Source organism: Lissotriton vulgaris, chromosome 3_1, assembly GCF_964263255.1.
Source record: "Lissotriton vulgaris chromosome 3_1, aLisVul1.2, whole genome shotgun sequence".
Lineage (NCBI taxonomy): Eukaryota > Metazoa > Chordata > Amphibia > Caudata > Salamandridae > Lissotriton > Lissotriton vulgaris.
In genome coordinates this window covers 1,421,345,530-1,421,363,752 of record NC_141689.1, presented here as the reverse complement: position 1 = coordinate 1,421,363,752, position 18,223 = coordinate 1,421,345,530, and the positions used below count along the sequence as shown (strand labels likewise).

General features: G+C 43.0%; 1 protein-coding gene across 2 annotated transcripts in view; it reads right to left on the bottom strand.

Annotated features, from left to right (window-relative positions):
• Positions 1–18,223, bottom strand: part of AFF1 (ALF transcription elongation factor 1) — a 445,670-nt gene that overhangs the window by 133,138 nt on the left and 294,309 nt on the right. Inside the window, exons 4-7 of one of the 2 annotated variants that reach the window (XM_086961892.1) lie at positions 14,585–14,629; positions 4,764–4,850; positions 4,595–4,631; positions 4,163–4,214 (exon numbers count right to left, since the gene is read on the bottom strand). In XM_086961892.1, coding sequence (XP_086818018.1) covers positions 4,163–4,214; positions 4,595–4,631; positions 4,764–4,850; positions 14,585–14,629 — 221 coding nt within the window. The remainder of the gene's footprint in view (positions 1–4,162; positions 4,215–4,594; positions 4,632–4,763; positions 4,851–14,584; positions 14,630–18,223) is intronic. The other variant, XM_086961893.1, reaches the window with a different exon arrangement.

Here is an 18,223-nt window from a genome sequence, read left to right as displayed (position 1 = left end):
AAAAATTGATTTTCAACAGTAAGGTTATGTCTAAAGCCACTGTGAGCCACTGATGTAATACTAGCAGTTTACCTGGTTAGAAACACACACAGACAGGCAGCTACACTGTGCTCCCCTCTCCTCTCCCATGCGGGCTACTGTTTACCCCAAACTCTTGGGAACTCTGTGTCTTAGCTGCTTAGAAATATGTAAACCAAATGGAGGGTAGGGACAGCCGCGAGCAGGGAACAACTGATAATACAAACTAAAGACATCATAAAGGATGAAGTGCTAGACTGGTCTGTCAGATACTCCAGATCTTTGAGCAGGGAGTGAACCTCATAGAGGGACCTCAAGATAGAAGGATGTCTGGCTTGGTACATGATAGCTCAAACCTTTTAAAAAACACATACATTTCCCCCTATTGTGTGTGCCTTTGTAAACTGTAGAATCGTCTATGATTTCAGGGTAGTTTCTGGCCTTTGCTTATTTACTTAGTATTTTCGTTGACTACTGCAATGCACTTATTACAGCTTCAAAGTGCCTTTCTATCAGATAAGGGAGGTACATCGAGTTAGACATATAGGCACACAGGGTCAAGCGATAACCTTGAGTGTTACAGCCTAGGCAATATACGTTTGGTGTAATACCTTGATGAGCTCAATCTTAGCAAAGGACGCACCATCCAAGCTAATTAACCGATGATGAGGGTTCTTCTGCTGGCTTGAAATGGATGGCCATGCGTATGGACAGGAAAGATTCCAAGTTGTTGGGGCTGTAGAACGACTATTGCAAAGGATGAGTCTTCAAGATGCTACAGAACTTCTCCCAAGATTTTCCATACTGAATAGCTGTAAAGCCCTTTGTGAGCAGGAATCTGATAAATAAAATGTTTATATATGGATGTTTGGTGGAAAATACAATGCCAGTGACTGACATCCAGTGCACGGACGGCTAATAGGGAGGAACACTTTTGGCGAGTTAAACAGGGTATGCCCAAGAGGTAGCATTTGGGTCTTGAACTGCAATTTTTCTCTAGTAGGAAGTTAGTGAAATGTCTTTGTGAATCCAATTAAATAAGGCAAGCTCATTGCTCTGGGCTCATGAACCATGCGTACATATCACCACAGTAGCTAAGTTTGAAATTACTAATGCAAATTTCGAAATGATTTTGTGAGAAAGGTGTGACAAGGGAACATCTCCCCAAAGCTAGCAAAGGTGAAACACAATACCGACCCGTCACAAAGTCACATTTACACTGACAACATATACTTTGTTGTTCAATATTTATGGGTATGGTTGGGCGAGTTCAAGATAGAATAGCATTGAAAATGTAAAGACAACAATGTGATAGTAATGTAGGTACTGTTGCTGTAGTGGTGATGTAAAAGTGATATAGTAAATGCTCAAGATTTAAGGGTTGTACATGGGTCACTATTTCGAATAAACACGCTCTTAATATCTGCATTACCTTGGGAAGTGAAAGAGAAACCTCTGTTATACAACGTGCCCCCATTACAGCAATGGGGGAAAGCCATAATAAGTCATGTAGCATAAACAAAAAAAAAGAAGCGAGGGCTCGCTGGGGCTATTTGCATAAATTCTTTCATTTGGCCACAGATGCTGCTTCAAATGCTGGACTTTGCTCAGTCGGACTGTCACTTGACGGCATTCCCTGGCTCACCTTCCAATATATGGTAAATCTGACTCTCCACTAGGAAACTGATGGCTGATGTTGACGCCTTCCAAAATCCAGGTAAACTGTATCATAAGAGTTGAAAATGATTAATTTAAGGGTAGGCTGTTGGTCTTTTAAGATGACGTTCAGAGATTTCTGGAGTTCTTATCAGAGATAACTCTCCAGAATTAGGTCCGTCTTCTATGAGTAGACCAGTGAAGAGTTGGCTGGAAGCCACCATCACTACTGCCAGATGCAGGTAATGCTTTGCTATGTAAGAGAGAGGATTCCTCCACAAGTCCTGCAATCCTCAAAGGGAAACTTCAGTGGCAACCACGGTCCTGTAAAGTAGCTAAACAGTAAAGAGACTTTAAGAAAATAAGCGCTATAAGAAAGTAGAACACCCATTACGTCTTGTGAGCCTCAACCTTAGTTCTTGCAGTTTTACCTGCAGGAGTCAAATGAACTTTGCATAACAGTTCTCCCATTAAGTGCGATTGAGAGACTGTTCCAAGATATATGAGTGCCATGTACCCGGACTCTGTGTACCTCTTTGTGACAAATAGGAACAGAATTGGGCAGCACCATCATGTACCGAAATTAATTAATCTCATTAATGTAATAGTACACTACGCCATAAGGCATACACATAGCCTTGGGTGTGTGGCTGAACGGGTACTTTTAAAATTAGAAAGTTCTGCCTTTAAAAAACGTTTCAGGGTAATTGAGTCTGGGGTAGTGGTGCAATGTACTCACTTCATAGACAACTGATTCAAAATAAGGTCGAAAGGAAAAATAGCACTGAAACTAACCAGCAATGGATATTTGTCATGAAAATGAGTATTACTTGAACATATGCTTGAACTGATGACCTTCACTTCCCTTTCTGAAGATAGCCATAAAGCTAACAAGCAGGAGGTCCGGCATGTTCCTCGCATCACTACACTCAAGAACTAGAAAAGTGTCAATTTTATAGAGGAAATGTGGTTAGAAAATAAACTTAATAGAAGTACTAAAAATAAATTCAGATAATATTGATATACAATATCCCTAAGACTCCAGAGGTGGGAAGATATCTTTTGAGCGCAGCTTGTATTGCCATGGTGCTTGCCTAGCACCACAAAAATATATACCTTGAGTGACACAAAGTCAAAACCATAAATAAAATCTTTTCTGGGTACCAATGACTTATGAAACCGACTAATCAGTAGAGGAGTGTGTGTAGAGAATAGTTTCACACATGTATTCAACAGTACAAAAGAACTAGAAGTTGCATGTCATATAGCTACACACAGACCCATGTCCCAGTCATTATCTTCTTAAAGGCTGGTCAATCCACTGAGAGCACAACCAGTAATGTGCAGGTAGCAGATCTGAATAAAGGCAAGATCAACATGATCATTAATCCCTTAGAGGCCAATAAATTCAGTACTGAAATAATGATATATAGTATTCAAGCACCTAGAGACATTTAAATGTAAACAATAAACATCATTAGAACTGCACAGGCCTCATGGAACTCAAGATTGTGAATTCCTTGTAGTCCAGACGTGAGCCAGTTTCCATGTGGGACCGTAATCAAAGCAGGCAGTGTGTGTTAGGGTATCAAAGGATGCATGGTGATGCTGGAAAATTTGGTTATACACTTAAGAAGCTTCCCTCATCACCACATAAAATATTTTAAAAGTAGGATTTCTTTACACCCATCCATGCTTTTTCCTGCCAGGTCCCGGGTGAAATGTTTCAAGCTCAAGGGAAGAAATATGGTGATATTTAATTTTTGATTAGGTGTTGGTGGGGGTTCCTGGTTCAATTTTATTGTGTAACCTATTGCAAGTGCCACGGTACTGTGGCACCACTACCCCCATAAGGAAGGCCTACTGCCATCTAGGACGCCGCAGATGCAGCATGGAGGTAGGGTGGTTACAGCAATTCTCTTGATTTTGCACAGAGTGTGGTACTGCCCGATGAGTCACAATTGCAGACAACCAATCACAGAAGAGGGCCTCTGGCTGGAGAAATTCTGAGCCTAAACGAAGCAGCCGTTTGACACTTTGCCTCCCCAGGTGTCTCCCTCTGTTGTGGCAGCACATTAAAATCCCCCACCCTCACCCTCCTTCCGGTCCACTGGCCCCCACCCATTCAGGCCCATTGGCCCTTACTCGCAAATGAGACCAGCTTCCTGCGCATAACTAGCTTAGCAGCACTAGTAGACTGATCTGGGACTTCCTGGCTAGCGATTACACTACTCCGACTAGAGCTGGTACATCTGGGCTTCTGCTAACTTTTTCCGAAGGGAAGGAGCTCGGCATGACTGAAGGTTACTATGTTCAATTGGCCAAATAATCACAAGACATGTTGGGCGTCTTAGTTGCATACACATCTGCAGCATTTATGTCCAGTGTACTCGAACGATTTGACATCGCAATCAGGAAGTTAAAGGGAACATAGGAATATCCCACTGACGAGGTAAATATGTAAACTGTAAAATGTACGGTAACTTACGAATTTCCCTCCTCAGGACTAGGCGAGGCAACTGAAGTTGAGTCATATTGTTCTACAAATAAAGAAACACACACGTAAAAATAAAAAATAAATACATTTTATGGATGTAAGATTTAAACACTGTGAGGTATACGGATTCACTTGCTTTGAATGGAAAGGGAGTGAAAGTTTACCAATGCAAAATACACACACTGGAACCCTTTCACACTGCACATAAAAATCTCTGTCTCTGCGCTAAAGAGATAGATAACACGCAGGACGAATCTTTTCTGCTGCTCCAACACGGCCTATTAATATTTTTCTGTCATGCTTTATGCTAAGCAGATTGATAAATTCACTATTTTTGGTAATTTCACATGAAACTATTCAGAGCATGATACTAAGTACTCACACAGCTCTTGCGAAAGAAGGAAACAAGGAACAATCACTTACTGTGGATCTTTTTTACAGAGGGAATATGCTGGGGCTCCTAGAAAAAATACAGGAAACAGACTTGATATAAAACACAAAATGGAAGCTGCGCAAACAAGCATTAACAGTGAATTCCAGAAGCAGTCGGTCAATAACTTTGACGAATGGTTTTAGGAGTGATAGCAGATACCTTTGTTGGAAAGGGAAATTTGGACGGCTCGGCTGTGCTAGGCGTGTGGATGGCAGTCAAAGGAGGAGGCCATGAGTGGGTCATTTCCTAAAAAAAGATTTTAAAAAATGCCAAAAATCACTCACTGTGAGAGCTACAAACTGTAATAAATGACAAAAATAAAAAGGTAGAAATCATTTTAAAAAGGCAGAGTTCCTATTTGCCGAATACTGCTCATGCTAAGTATTATTCTCCTCAATCATCGACCGCATTGCATCACCTCAACCACACCCAGAGTCAAACTGCAACGCCAAACTTTAGTGGGAAGAGCACTGATTTTTTTGCAGCAGCACTGCTTGCGTTTCACCTTATAGCAGGACCCAGGATATGAAATTGCTCATCCGTTAGGGTATCAGTGAAGTTGCACAGGTTTAATTTTAACACAATCCCCTCTACTAAGTACCAATGACTCAGATTGTCGCGAAGGGATCGAAGTGATCCAAAACTATGTGCAGATGTCATTAGAATTTGTCATTTCACCTGTAAACCACCTTAATGTCAGGTGATTGTTTGGCTATTTTTCACTAACTTTTTTTTCACTGTTTGCTAAAATCATCTTTGTATGTTTATACATGGTTGTTGGGACCGAAACGTCCTCTACATGTAATAGACGTACATCCCGCCCGAGTGCCCAACTGTACTAATGTCTGGAACCCTATTGCGGATTTCTGTTTCAGGCAAACACGGATCATGCGTGTGTGCCATTATATAGGCCTGTCTTACGGATTTGGGTCTTGTTGGACCGGGATGTACACCTAAAGCGCTACCCTCATAGTGGTGGAAGGCTACCGCCTTCACCAGGAAATCAGCAGAATGAGCACGCTGGTGGCAGCAAAGCACTTAGTCATAAGTAGGAGAGAATAGGTCATTTTTTAACCTGTGACATTGGGGGGAGGCTTTCAGGCTCCGTCACTTTTTAAGTTTTCCATACTGTGTGCTAAACTTACCCTTGGCCTACATCATGTTGGTGTGAAGTGCTGCACCATGCAGGAGTAGGTGTATGTGTGCCTGGGAAGGGCACAATACAAGGACTGTGCAGTACTGAGCAGTGCGTGCATGGTGTATGTATGTGCTAGTTGTACCTATGCCTATGAGCGATACATTATCCGAAGGATGTAGTGCTGTACAGTGTATGCAGGATAAATATATGTGCTGGGTGTACGTGTGCCTGTGAGTGGTACAATACATGAAGGGTACAAAGCATGTATAATAAATTCATATGTTGGATGTATGTGTGTGTACCTGTGAGTGATAGAATATATAAAGGATACAGCACTGGGCAGTGCGCGCATGTTAGATGCAAGTGCTGAATGTATGTGTGTCTCTGAATGGTACAGTACATGGAGGAATAGTGTAAGAAAAGGAGACACCCTGCTATATTTACGAGTTCCTAGGGCAGGGAAAATACAATATATAATTTGCTTATGAGTCAACTGGTACTTTTTATAGATGCCTTGTATTTAGGGTTCTTGTGGCTTTTATCTCAACGTGTTTGCAAATACAGAATACTTTGACCATATGCTGGACAGATAAATGCAAAAAGTGGTTTTGCTTGCTATTGTCCGTTGGGGATACTCTGGCACATAAGGGTATGTTGAGAACTGGCCCAGTGGCTAATGATGAAGCAATAATGAAATTACAAATGGTATTCAGTCCTGGAAATACTAAAAAGAACATAAATATAGGATTCGGCATTAGCAAGCGATACCACTTTTTGCATTTATTCATCCAGTACATGGTGAAAGTCCTCTGATTTGCGGGTACCTTGGATTCCTGATTGAAGGTGGCTTTGCTGATAAAGGTGGTTTTGTGCCGAAATATACGTAAATAAAAACCACAAGAAGACTTAATACATGGTATCTCTATAAAGACTACCCGTTGACTCATAAGCACATTTTATATGTATTGGGTAATATTGATGTACTCTTAAAACCATTATTATGAGGACTGTTTCCGTGAAAATTATTCAAAATCATGGATTACTGTGTTAGATACTTCAGTATTGCATCGACTTTGTGTACTCCACTATATGTGTCTGGGTGTTATGAATGACTGAGGATACGAATGTTGAGATTTATGTTGTATACAAATGTTGAGATTCATGTAAGATGAAAAAGTATTGTATCAATGGTCTATATATGCTAATACAATGATGATATCTGATCGAATCACTTGCTTTAAAAATATTTTAACTTTGTTGATCAATAACAAAAACATGTTTTGTACTCATCATAGGTGTATGTTGTTTTGAGACCTCTAGCTAGACAGGACACTAATCTTAAAGTTCTGAGTTGCCAGGGGGTTTGTATTTTTACACAGTACATGGAGGATACAGTGCTGTGCAATCTGTGTATGCTGTACACAAACTGGGTGCAAGTGTGCCTGTGAATGATACAAAACATGAAGGGCCTGGGTTCCATTCTGGGAGACCCTGGCCTACATGCTGAAACACGAAATGGAGGTAGAGAGAACCCCCCCAGACAGCTTTGTGGATTTCTGCATTCCTGTAGGCTGGGTGGAGCACACCTTGGGGAACCAGGCCTTCCCTGTAGACTTTAATGGGTGCTCTTTGATTCAGTGAGAGGTGACAAGGAAGGGACCTGGGCACATCCAAGGAAAGAGATGGGGTTGATAAGAGAATCAAATAGTAGGGCTGGGGCCACTGGACTAACCATTTGATGAACATATCACTGTGGCTGACATCCAGGTGGAAACTTGAGTCACTTCCATGGCATGTTTTGAGAGACTATCAGCTTTGGAGACACTCTTGCTGTGACAGACTGCTTTTCAAGAGAAACAGTGAGCAGGGGAGTATGTGCCTCAAAAGAAGCAGAACCTCAATATAAAACTTAAAAGCCTCAGACTCTAAATCACTTTTGGTGCCTGGAAATGGACTCCAAGAATGCAATGTTGAGACCCCAAAAATTGTCATCTGCCAAGCAGCCAGGTGAGCTGCATGAGAAGGGGAAGCTGTGCTAAACTTCGGCCTGTGAACAGTACTGGAGGCCAAAGCCTGCTAGTTTCACTTCTGGGTGAGGTGACATCACCCAGAGAATCCAAGACCACCAGCTTTTGAGCCTGAAGCACCAGCTCCTACCTGCTTGCCAAGACCAGTGGGCCATGAGGAAGAGGAGAGGATTTGAGGGAGAACGGTCCAGTGGGGCGCCCTGTCAAGTGGACTTCCCAAGTGGTGTGAGGAAACAGCTGCTGCACCAATTGGATAAATGCCTGTGTGAAGGACTGAGTCTGCAGCCCCTGTATGCCAGGAGAGTTCCACTGTGAAACAGCCGTGTAAAAGACTACCTTGCAGTAGGGTAGGAAACCTGGTGCAGTAATCCTGTATGTCAGGAGGGGCCACTGAGAAAAAGACTGATGTGCGGTAAGGGCTAAAGCCTTGTACCGTAGCGGTGCAGCAACCCTGGATGCCATGAGGGGCCACCATGAATAATTTCATCGTATTGATTGGGCAGGAGCTTGTGGACAGTGAGTTGTAGCAACCCCATATGTGGGAAGGGGTCAATGGCAGTACCAAAGACTGCGATTTGTTCTTCCACCGGTCATAGAAGGGAGGATGCCATTAAAGTACCAGTGCACCTTCACGTAGGTGAGGGACCCATGACAGGATCTTCGTAGCTATCCACCATCCGGACCAGAGGCACACTTACCCCACAGGAGAAGCTTCAGAATGCTGCCACTCATCAAGAGCACCACCGTGTGTGAGATTATCTGCAGCCGTCTGGGCCACATGCAGCCAGCTTACCCGAACTTGGCTGCAACTGCTGTGAGCAGGGGAACGAACGTGCTGCAGGAGCACTATTATCTTTAAATAAGCGTCCTGGTGGACTCTTAAGACTAGGACTACTAGTGGGCCTAACCTGGATATTGCCAATAGTGAAAAAGGAATAACTACAATTGCCAATGCGGGGAGTGAGTGGGACAGGGAACTGGCAAAGAAATGCTACAGCTGCAACCTCAGGGGAGGACTGTGTAATTGTTTGTTGAGGTCTTATTTTACCTTTGTGTGGATAGTAGTAGAAATAAAATACTTTTCTTTTTCCATAAATGTGAGAATTCCCGTTGCGCCTTTGTGTGGAAAATGTACTTTCTAGAAGTTTACAGTATGCCAGAAGAGCCCACATATTTTTCCATCTTGATTCTGTTATTCAACAAACTTGCATCGACACTTCTCATGCAGCGTTGGACCAATCATGTTCCAATTTCATAAGATTCAGCCCCCCCCCCCCCCCCCCAAGCCGACACTGCACCTTCAGAGTCACAACCAGAAAGAGAGAGAACAGAATATCATATGTTTGCTTTTCCGTTTCCGAGAGCCCGGGAAAGAAGCAGGTCGCATGAATTCCATATAGATATCGTTGTCCGCATAGTTTTAGGTTTCACAGCCTACGGAGGGAAACGGCGGTGTTCAGTGTTGCCTTCAGATGAGAGCACGGAGCCGTCACCAGCTCTGTGTCGCACACATGATTTATGTTTGGGAGGAAGTGTACAATGTGAGCCCTTCACGCACAGGGAGTTCACAGCTTAGGAGTCCAAAGAACCTTTCTATTATTTAACCGTTTCTTACGCCATAGACTCAGCAAATGTAATATTTCCAGCTAAAACAAGCATTTGTAATGCAATAGGTCTCGCATTAGGAAAGTTTGAGCTATTGGTCTTGTAAATGACAATTTTTTTATTTATGTGTTGGTTTTGAAAATAGCTAAATTAATAGCTTTGTCATTTACAATGCCAATAGGTATAACTTTCGCAAATGTGACACCTATAGCATTTGTAATGCAACATATGTTGTATTTACGTGACTTAGATGTATTGATATTACAAATAACAATAGCTTTTAATTTTTTAAAATAATTAATACTTAAATAAAAGTGATTGTAATTTATAATGGCAATAGCTTCAACTTTTGTAAATAACTTTTGGGAAGATTATGTTCAGTGTATTTTAATGTGACGAAAATCCAAGAACAGAAGTGAAATATTAACATCTTTTTGTGACATTTGTAATAAAGCTTGATACATTGAGAGAACATATTTGAACCAGTTGTTGTTGAATGGTTGCGCAGATTGATGCTGGGGCGGCGCTGACTGGTGGTGCTGAGTGGTGCTGCTGAGTGGGGCTGTGGTGGTGCTGAATGGGGCTGTGGTGGTGCTGAATGGGGCTGTGGTGGTGCTGAATGGGGCTGTGGTGGTGCTGAGTGATGCTGGGGTGGTGCTGAGTGATGCTGGGGTGGTGCTGGGGTGGTGCTGAGTGGTGCTGTGGTGGTGCTGAGTGATGCTGTGGTGGTGATGAGTGGTGCTGTAGTGGTGATGAGTGGTGCTGTAGTGGTGATGAGTGGTGCTGTGGTGGTGCTGTGGTGGTGCTGAGTGATGCTGTGGTGGTGCTGAGTGATGCTGTGGTGGTGCTGAGTGATGCTGTGGTGGTGCTGAGTGATGCTGTGGTGGTGCTGAGTGGTGCTGTGGTGGTGCTGAGTGATAATGTGGTGGTGCTGAGTGATGCTGTGGTGGTGCTGAGTGATGCTGTGGTGGTGCTGAGTGATGCTGTGGTGGTGCTGAGTGATGCTGTGGTGGTGCTGAGTGATGCTGTGGTGGTGCTGAGTGATGCTGTGGTGATGCTGAGTGGTGCTGTGGTGATGCTGAGTGGTGCGGTCGTGGTGCTGAGTGATGCTGGGGTGGCGCTGAGTGATAATGTGGTGGTGCTGAGTGGCGCTGAGTGGTGCTGTGGTGGTGCTGAGTGATAATGTGGTGGTGCTGAGTGATAATGTGGTGGTGCTGAGTGATAATGTGGTGGTGCTGAGTGATGATAGGGTAGTGCCGAGTGATGATGTGGCGATGCAGAGGGTAGAAAGGCACAAAAAGCAGTCTAACAGAGGCCAGAAGGGTAGACAAACAAGGGAAAAACGAGTAACAGAGGGCAGAAGGGCACAAAAAACGAGTTTAACAGGGGGCAGAAAGGCACAAAAAACGAGTCTAAGAGGGCAGAAGGGCACAAAAAATAAGTCTAACAGTGGGCAGAAAGGCACAAAAAACGAGTCTAACAGAGGGCAGAAGGGCACAAAAAACGAGTCCAACAGAGGGCAGAAGGGCACAAAAAACGAGTCTAACAAGGGGCAGAAAGGCACAAAAAACGAGTCTAACAGGGGGCAGAAAAGCACAAACCAGAGATGAGGGTGGTCAACATTTACCTGCAGTTTCCTGTCTCCCGAGCAGATGAGTCAAAAGGAGAGGTGTGAACGGCCCTGAGAAGTACGCCCCCTGGACACCACACCATCTAGAAACCTCCCAGCATGTTTGTAACAGAGACATGCAGAAATAAAGGTTAGGCCCTGTCACGGAGGTTAACCAGTGTACCCAGAGGAAGGCTATGCCTGTGGTGGCTGCCACCGCCTCACAAACCCCTAGCTCAAGGGTTATGAAAGAACTGACGTCAGCACAGCTCGGAGAGCCAAGTACCATCTGCGGTCTATGGCCCTGCGTACAGCTATTCTGCAACAAACAGGTGGCTTTTTGGAGGCTATGGGTGCTATGTGGGGTGTTTGGGGCATTAGACCCGGGATGTCCGAGATTGAAGACTGTACTGTGCCAATTCCGGGACCCTTGGCATTCTGGGCCTTTAACCGGCTCTCGTGTAGCTTCTTGAAAACCAAATAGTAAGTACTGAAAGAATGTACTTTCTCATCTGAGTTCCTTGAAATCTGATGGCCAAGCACTTCATTTTACATAAGGCAGCTTCCTCGCTCTGTCATGTGTGTTCCTGTTGCCCAGCAGCTCTGTGCCCACACTTCGGAGCACACTTGGGTATGAGAGCTACGGCACCTCCCCTCCCAGTTCTGCCCGTGGGACCCGAGACAGGTGGCCAGCAGCATCTTCAATATAAGAAAGGACATTCACACCGCACTGGGGCTAATGCCAGCTTCTTTTCCTTCCGACAATATTTAATTAAAAAAGCCTGAGAAAGTAAAGAAAAATAAACAAGTAATTCAAGCGCAGCTGCATTTTACAGTGGAAGTCCTGAAGCAGCCTGTTTGTGAGGTCACTCTACATTTCAGCTGCTGGAAACTTACAACAATGTAACTACCCAGAGCATATCAGTTGAGTGGGCGACTCCACTTAGCACCGCCACAATCTATTTTGAATGTGTCTTTTAAGTAGTGTATGCATGCGCTCTGCTGCAGTGTTAGCACCGCCGTAAGTAAAATAAACAAATAAAAAAAGTGCGGGGAGGAGCATAACAAGGCATAGGAAGGCGAAAGGCATGCCTCATTCAACTGTAAGGAGCATGAGACTCCCCCACACTCATCCTTACAAAGGCACTATGTAGTAAGGGCGGGACAGTGTTGCTCTGTTAGCGAGCAAGGGAAGTGAAGTGCTCCCAACTGAAGTTAAAAAGAACAAGCATGGAGAGAGAACTGTGGATCAGCGGTCAGAGCTGCCGACTCTGGAGCTGGGGACCAGTGTTCGAGCCTTGCTGTGGGCTCAACATCTGTAATTATTAGCGGATCTGGCACTTTTTAGATTAAAAATAAATAAACAACATTTCGGAAGGAGTGGGAGAAAGATAAAACAAGTTAGTTAAAAAAACATGTGACGGGGGAGCGAGAGGAGGGAAAGCATATGGGGAGTAGATAAAGACAATGTTGTAGGGGGGGGAGGAGTAATGCGAGACACGGCCTGGCAGCCGTGAAAAGTGTGAAGCAGGTGGCAGGGGAGTGGATCCCTTTGAAGTGAAGCTCTCGGAGGCAGGCGGCTCGGGAGCAAATGGTAAGCGCGTTCACGAGCACATGCACTCGATGTAATCCGCCTGGTGGTTTCAGAGCTTGTTTTACCCTCAATACTCTCGTCCTATTTTCGCTTGCGCGATTAATAGGCCAAAACCTAATAAACCACTCTTTCTCCTGGAAACCTAGCGACCGTTCTGCTGCTGAAAAATCCAGCACGGATTCCTTTACTACAATGTCCACATTACCTTTTGGGGACAAGCGTACCCCACAGTATGCCAGGTGCAGATGGCATACTGGTCACCCAAGTGAACTTCTAAATACAAGAGATGAAGGGCACAGTACACGGAGATAATGTAACCATTTATGAGAAAAGGAAGAATAAGGCTGCTTATTGCTGCTTTGAAATCTTTCTACTCACAAGTGATCCTGTGGGTCTTGCACAGGTGGGGTAACTGTGCCCCAAGAGCAGCCAGTGTCAGCCCGGTTAGTGGGTTGTGGACACGAGGCCGGGTTCTGCTCCCTGCATGCTTGATGCTAGGTCCGATAGTCCAGGCTGACACCAACATGGCATCCTTTGTTGTGAATGCAATTTGTGACCAATTTAATGCCACTGGAGGGGGGGGGGGGAATTAACAGCGCTAAGCAAATTAATCTTCTGGAGATGACCCACATCTCCCCCTCCCACTTGTGTTAGACACCTTAGATACAGGTGGAAGTTAAAGATAAAGAGGCTTCCAGCACAATTTATGTGTAGAAAGGTGACACAATTCTAAAAGTAACACAAGAAACGAAAAACAATGACATTGTCCCACATTCAGCAATACGTGGATTTGTACATTGTGTGTCCATTGCTGGTGTATCCATGCTTTGTCCTGCGTCAAGATTGTTATTTATGATACATTAATATTGTTTGGGTCTGGGGCTCCTGCTTCAGATACCACTGCTTTCGCAGTGTCCACTGTGGGCTATAAGAGCCCCAAAAATATGAAGGCATGATGGAAGCCAACAACAGCTTTACCAGGGCCCAAGCTAGGGTTACCCCTTATAAGTTAAACAAGTCTTTTGAGAAGATACCCGCTGAACTGAATTAAGGCTACCATCAACAAAAGCTCCCCGCATTTACAAGCCAAACACAATTTTTTCCACCCCTTGAAGAGCGCAAATTTGCAGGTTTTACAGTCTCAACGCTAGACTGAAGAAAGTGGCTATGGGCTGGTGAATGCCACTTTGAATTTGGTACTACTACAATGTAACATCAGTAGCACAGAATTTTAAACAAAATAGCTTCTGCCTCTTGCATACATTTTTAAATGTACAAGTAGGAAGGGGAATGAATACCCAGAAGCAATCTACTAAATGGGGCACTGAGACATGAAACTCTTTGCATATTTGTGATGGACTTTTCCCCATTAAGGTCCAAATTGTAGGACGTTGGAGAACCGAAAAGTTACCTGTTGACCTACTTTCAATAACTAGGCAAAGTGCCTCTTAAAAAAATATAGGTCATGAAGCTCTGATACTGGATTCAAAATTATAACACCGTGTAAAAGGTAAAAGTGGGCGAGAATGCTTGAAGAACGTGTTTATTGATGTGGGACAGTTACTTTGTCTATTTTTTAAACTGTTTCTATTTTGTTGGCAACCAGTATCGGACTATAGTTTGTTGCGAATTGCTTGTTCGCAATTTAGTTATCCCTGGAGGTTAAATAACTACAAATGAACTCTTATTCTGTCACACACTCTAACGCACAATTGAATTTTTACATCTAGTCAATTTGCAGTCAACTAACATGTTTGGTACAAAAATCAAGGTGGTTAATCAAACAACTACTGGGGTTCTGGAAAAGGGTGGCATTACAATGATTATATCCTGGGTCTTAATGCAAAAATATATAGCTAAAACATGAGCAACTTTAAGTTAATATGCTAGAATGACGAAGGTTCCGATGCCATTCAAGAAATTTTTTCAAAGCAGATCATTCAAGACACTTGCAGTGAAATCTGTCAGAAAACAAACAAGAAGACACAATGCCTAAGGTTGACTTACCTTCAAAATTTCTTCCACGCAATGGACTTCATTAGAGAAGGTTTGCTAAATAGAAAAGAAAATAATATTTTTGTAGTCCAGTCTAGAAGGCTACTAACCACAAGAATAATACATTTTAGGAAAAAAAAAGAATGATCAACAATCTACACATGCATATATAACAAAACAAAAAAATAAAGAACAGGACGTTTTGCACATTAATAATACTATAAATAGTATTAGAACATTGGAATGTTGGGAGCTCCATTGAAAACAATGGAGTGCTCTGGGCTTATAATGGCCGGTATAAGCCTGGAGCTCCAGCATTCCAATGTTTTTGTTCAAAGCTCTGGCTGTGAACAAAAGCTTTAGGGAGCCTGAGGGGATTCCAATCCCCTCACGCTTCCAAAAGGCTTTGTTTTTTTGTTAGAACATTCTGTCCTCTAGTGACAGAATGTTCTAATAGCCTTATAGCCCTTCGTAGATGGGCTATACCGCTATTAAAGTCCCTCTCCCTTGTTAAAGGCCCTTGCTTTCGGCTCGGGGTCTTTAACGCTGGAGAGGGCCTTTAATAGCCGGTATAGTCCTCTACAGCGGGCTATAAGGCTATAATCATTTCAATACTACTATTAATGACAAACGCAAACGTGTAGAAGAAAATCCCTATAAAAGAGCTATTAGCCTTGCATTAGAAACAGTATGAGTAAAGTAAGTAGGATTGGGATAGCATCCCAGCATAGAGGTTGAACATCTGTATGTACAGAAGTAAAAAGGTAACCAGTACAATTTTGACATTAAATGTTTTTTTGTGCTCTTCGAGAAACAACTAGTCCATGGCTGATGATAACACTATACTGCATTTAATAACTATAGAGTTGATCATTATTGAAAATCCTAGTTCCCCTCTCCCCTATGGCCCGTCGTCTCTCCTGAAACAGTAACCACACCTATCTGTTGCACCCTCCAATTATAAAGCAAGTTTCAGAGAAGTGAGAGTTTCTATCTGGTTGATGCTATTCCTAGCCACCCATTGATGCACTGAAAATAGTGAAAATGTAACACCCGGAACGAGCAGGTCTTGACTGTCTACATCCCTACCCAACATACCTTTTCATGTGCTTTACTGAGGTGATTTCCCACTTGCAAAGAATCTCAAGGATCGTTAGGAATTTGATTGCGACTGAGGCGAGTCAAAGTGTAATAATGGAAAAACCTCAAGGCTCCCTCTGTGTTATCAATACAAACTCATAACCATCAAGGATCATCAGGGATACACTTTCACCCATCTCGTAAAGTAATCACAAAGTGGTACCTCTTACAGTGAGGAATCTCACTTCATATTCACTGCATTTAATATAGGGGTTGCAGGGGGCACATATAACACAGTGCAGTGTATCACTCCATGCCCACAGGTGTGAGAAGTAGTCCCTTGAGAATCCCTAGCCCTTGGGACAAGTCACGATTCCCTTCATGCACATGGGCTAGGGTTGGCATCTTCAAACCTCTTAATATCATCATGTCTGTCTATAGTCTAGAAATGTAATACCATTTGCTACAGCCTGCCCCTGTCTTTTTTCTGAATCCCCACCCTAACCCCATTAATTGAAAGTAGACCTTGGCCTAAGGCAGGGAGTCAAACATCGAGGAAAAGTAGTACAGATGTCCAAGTGATGAGGCATGGGCCCCATACCAGAGGATGGCCAGAGGGGGACCACTATTATTGCACGTTTCAAGGTCAAGTGATTAAGGAGTAATTTGCCCTTAACGTACCAATAAAAACATGGAACCTACCCTAAAAGTATAATTGCTCTCTAGGCACAAAAAGGCCAGAGTAAAGATGGAGACCAGGGGAGAGCTGCTATTCTGGCAATAATAGGGAAGTTGCCCTCTTTTTGAATATATAGCACTACTCAGCTCACAAATTCTGATAGTTTAATCATGTGATTAGATGCAAGTGATTTGCAAGAGGCTCCCGACACATGCTCACCTCATTTGATAACCACCTATGCAGAGATGACCATTAAAAATACAATCCTGGATGCAAATCTTACCAACATTCCACAGCACATTCACACTGGCTGAGCAGCAGGTATAACAGAGTAAAGGGTGTTTGCAATGAACACTGTGAACTCAGACACATATGCCATTGCAGAAAGTTTTACTGTTTGGTTAAACAACATTTTGTTCCACTGCACTTCTCCTCACCTGGTGGAGTACAACAGACACGTTCTGACGTGAAGCTGAATGCAACAATACTTAAAAATGTCCCACATCATTCTGTTTTGATCATCAAATCCATCAGATCTTGTCATTTGTGTGTAGGGCCTCGCCATGTCACATTTCGTGCACTATCATTGGTTATTATAGCTGTGACCATTTTACCTTCCTCTCCAATTATCCCTTCTGGTTGCTATGGCAATAATCGGACTCCAGCAGCATCGCATCAGGTTGCTATCGCAGCACAGCAACGTCATGTCCCGCACATCTTTTGAAATGGGCCTGATTAATACCCTCTTTATGGCTGGAAAGTGTAATGGACTGCGTTGACTCATCAGCAGACTCCCAGAAGATTGTAACCAGGTGCATGCATGTGTTTGCCCTGGCAGCTTACAATTTAACCTGCTTTGCCATCGGGTCTGTGCACATCCAACATGTATTGAGACTCAATATAAGAACATTCAAACCAAGACGGTCAATGAGACCCTAAACCGTACAAAAAATTAAGTAGAGGTCACAGTCTCCTTAAAAGGCCAGTATAATTACTGATATTTCTACACCCACTATGTTTAAATCTGAAAATCCTTATTGTGAGATACCCAGGTGCATAGTTGACTGAAATCGAACCTAGGGTTTGAAATTTGCCCCTAGCACAATTCCAAAATTACCAATACGCGTAGCCATGTAAAAAAACAGTGAGAGCATTACTTTTATAAAATCAGTATTTTCAAAGTTTAAAAAAACATAGGTGAAATTGCCTAGATATCTAGCACAAAAGGTGGCAGTTTCTAGTCTCAACATGCATTCATTTACTTTGTGGTGAAAGGTGTGGGAAATAATTATATAAACCAGTAAAGTTACAGCTATTAGTATTTGAAAGCTAAATATCTTTCTGAACTGAAGGGGGTCATTTACTACAATATTTAGCATTGACAGTTCATTCAGGAAATCACTGAAAACCTGGTTATTCCATCTATAATATTCAAGCTGGTGGTCATAGCGCACAGCCAATGTCGTCATCATGCCTCAGCGCCGGGACACTCAATTGAGTCGCTGCGCGCTTTACAACTATCCATTTAACATAACATAAAATGTGAAAAATTAGTGTCATTTGCTTTTGCGCAAATACAGGAGAGTCCGGCAAAATTATGCTAAATGCAAATCTGTCATTCTGCACTATCTTTTAGCACAAAATGCCTACTATGTAAACTTTTGGTCTGAAGATGCATTTAAATAAAAGCACAGAAAACAGCAATTGTTTGCATTCTGTTCCCGTGTATTTGCGGTACATTTTTACTGCAAATGGCGAAATTCAAGGTAAATTTTTACTGTCAGTGGCACAAAAGTATGCAAAGTTTTGGAATATGAGAAATTTCAAGACACAAGCATAACACAAAATTCCTGAAATTACGCAAAGTATGGTGGCATAATTTTAATGTCACC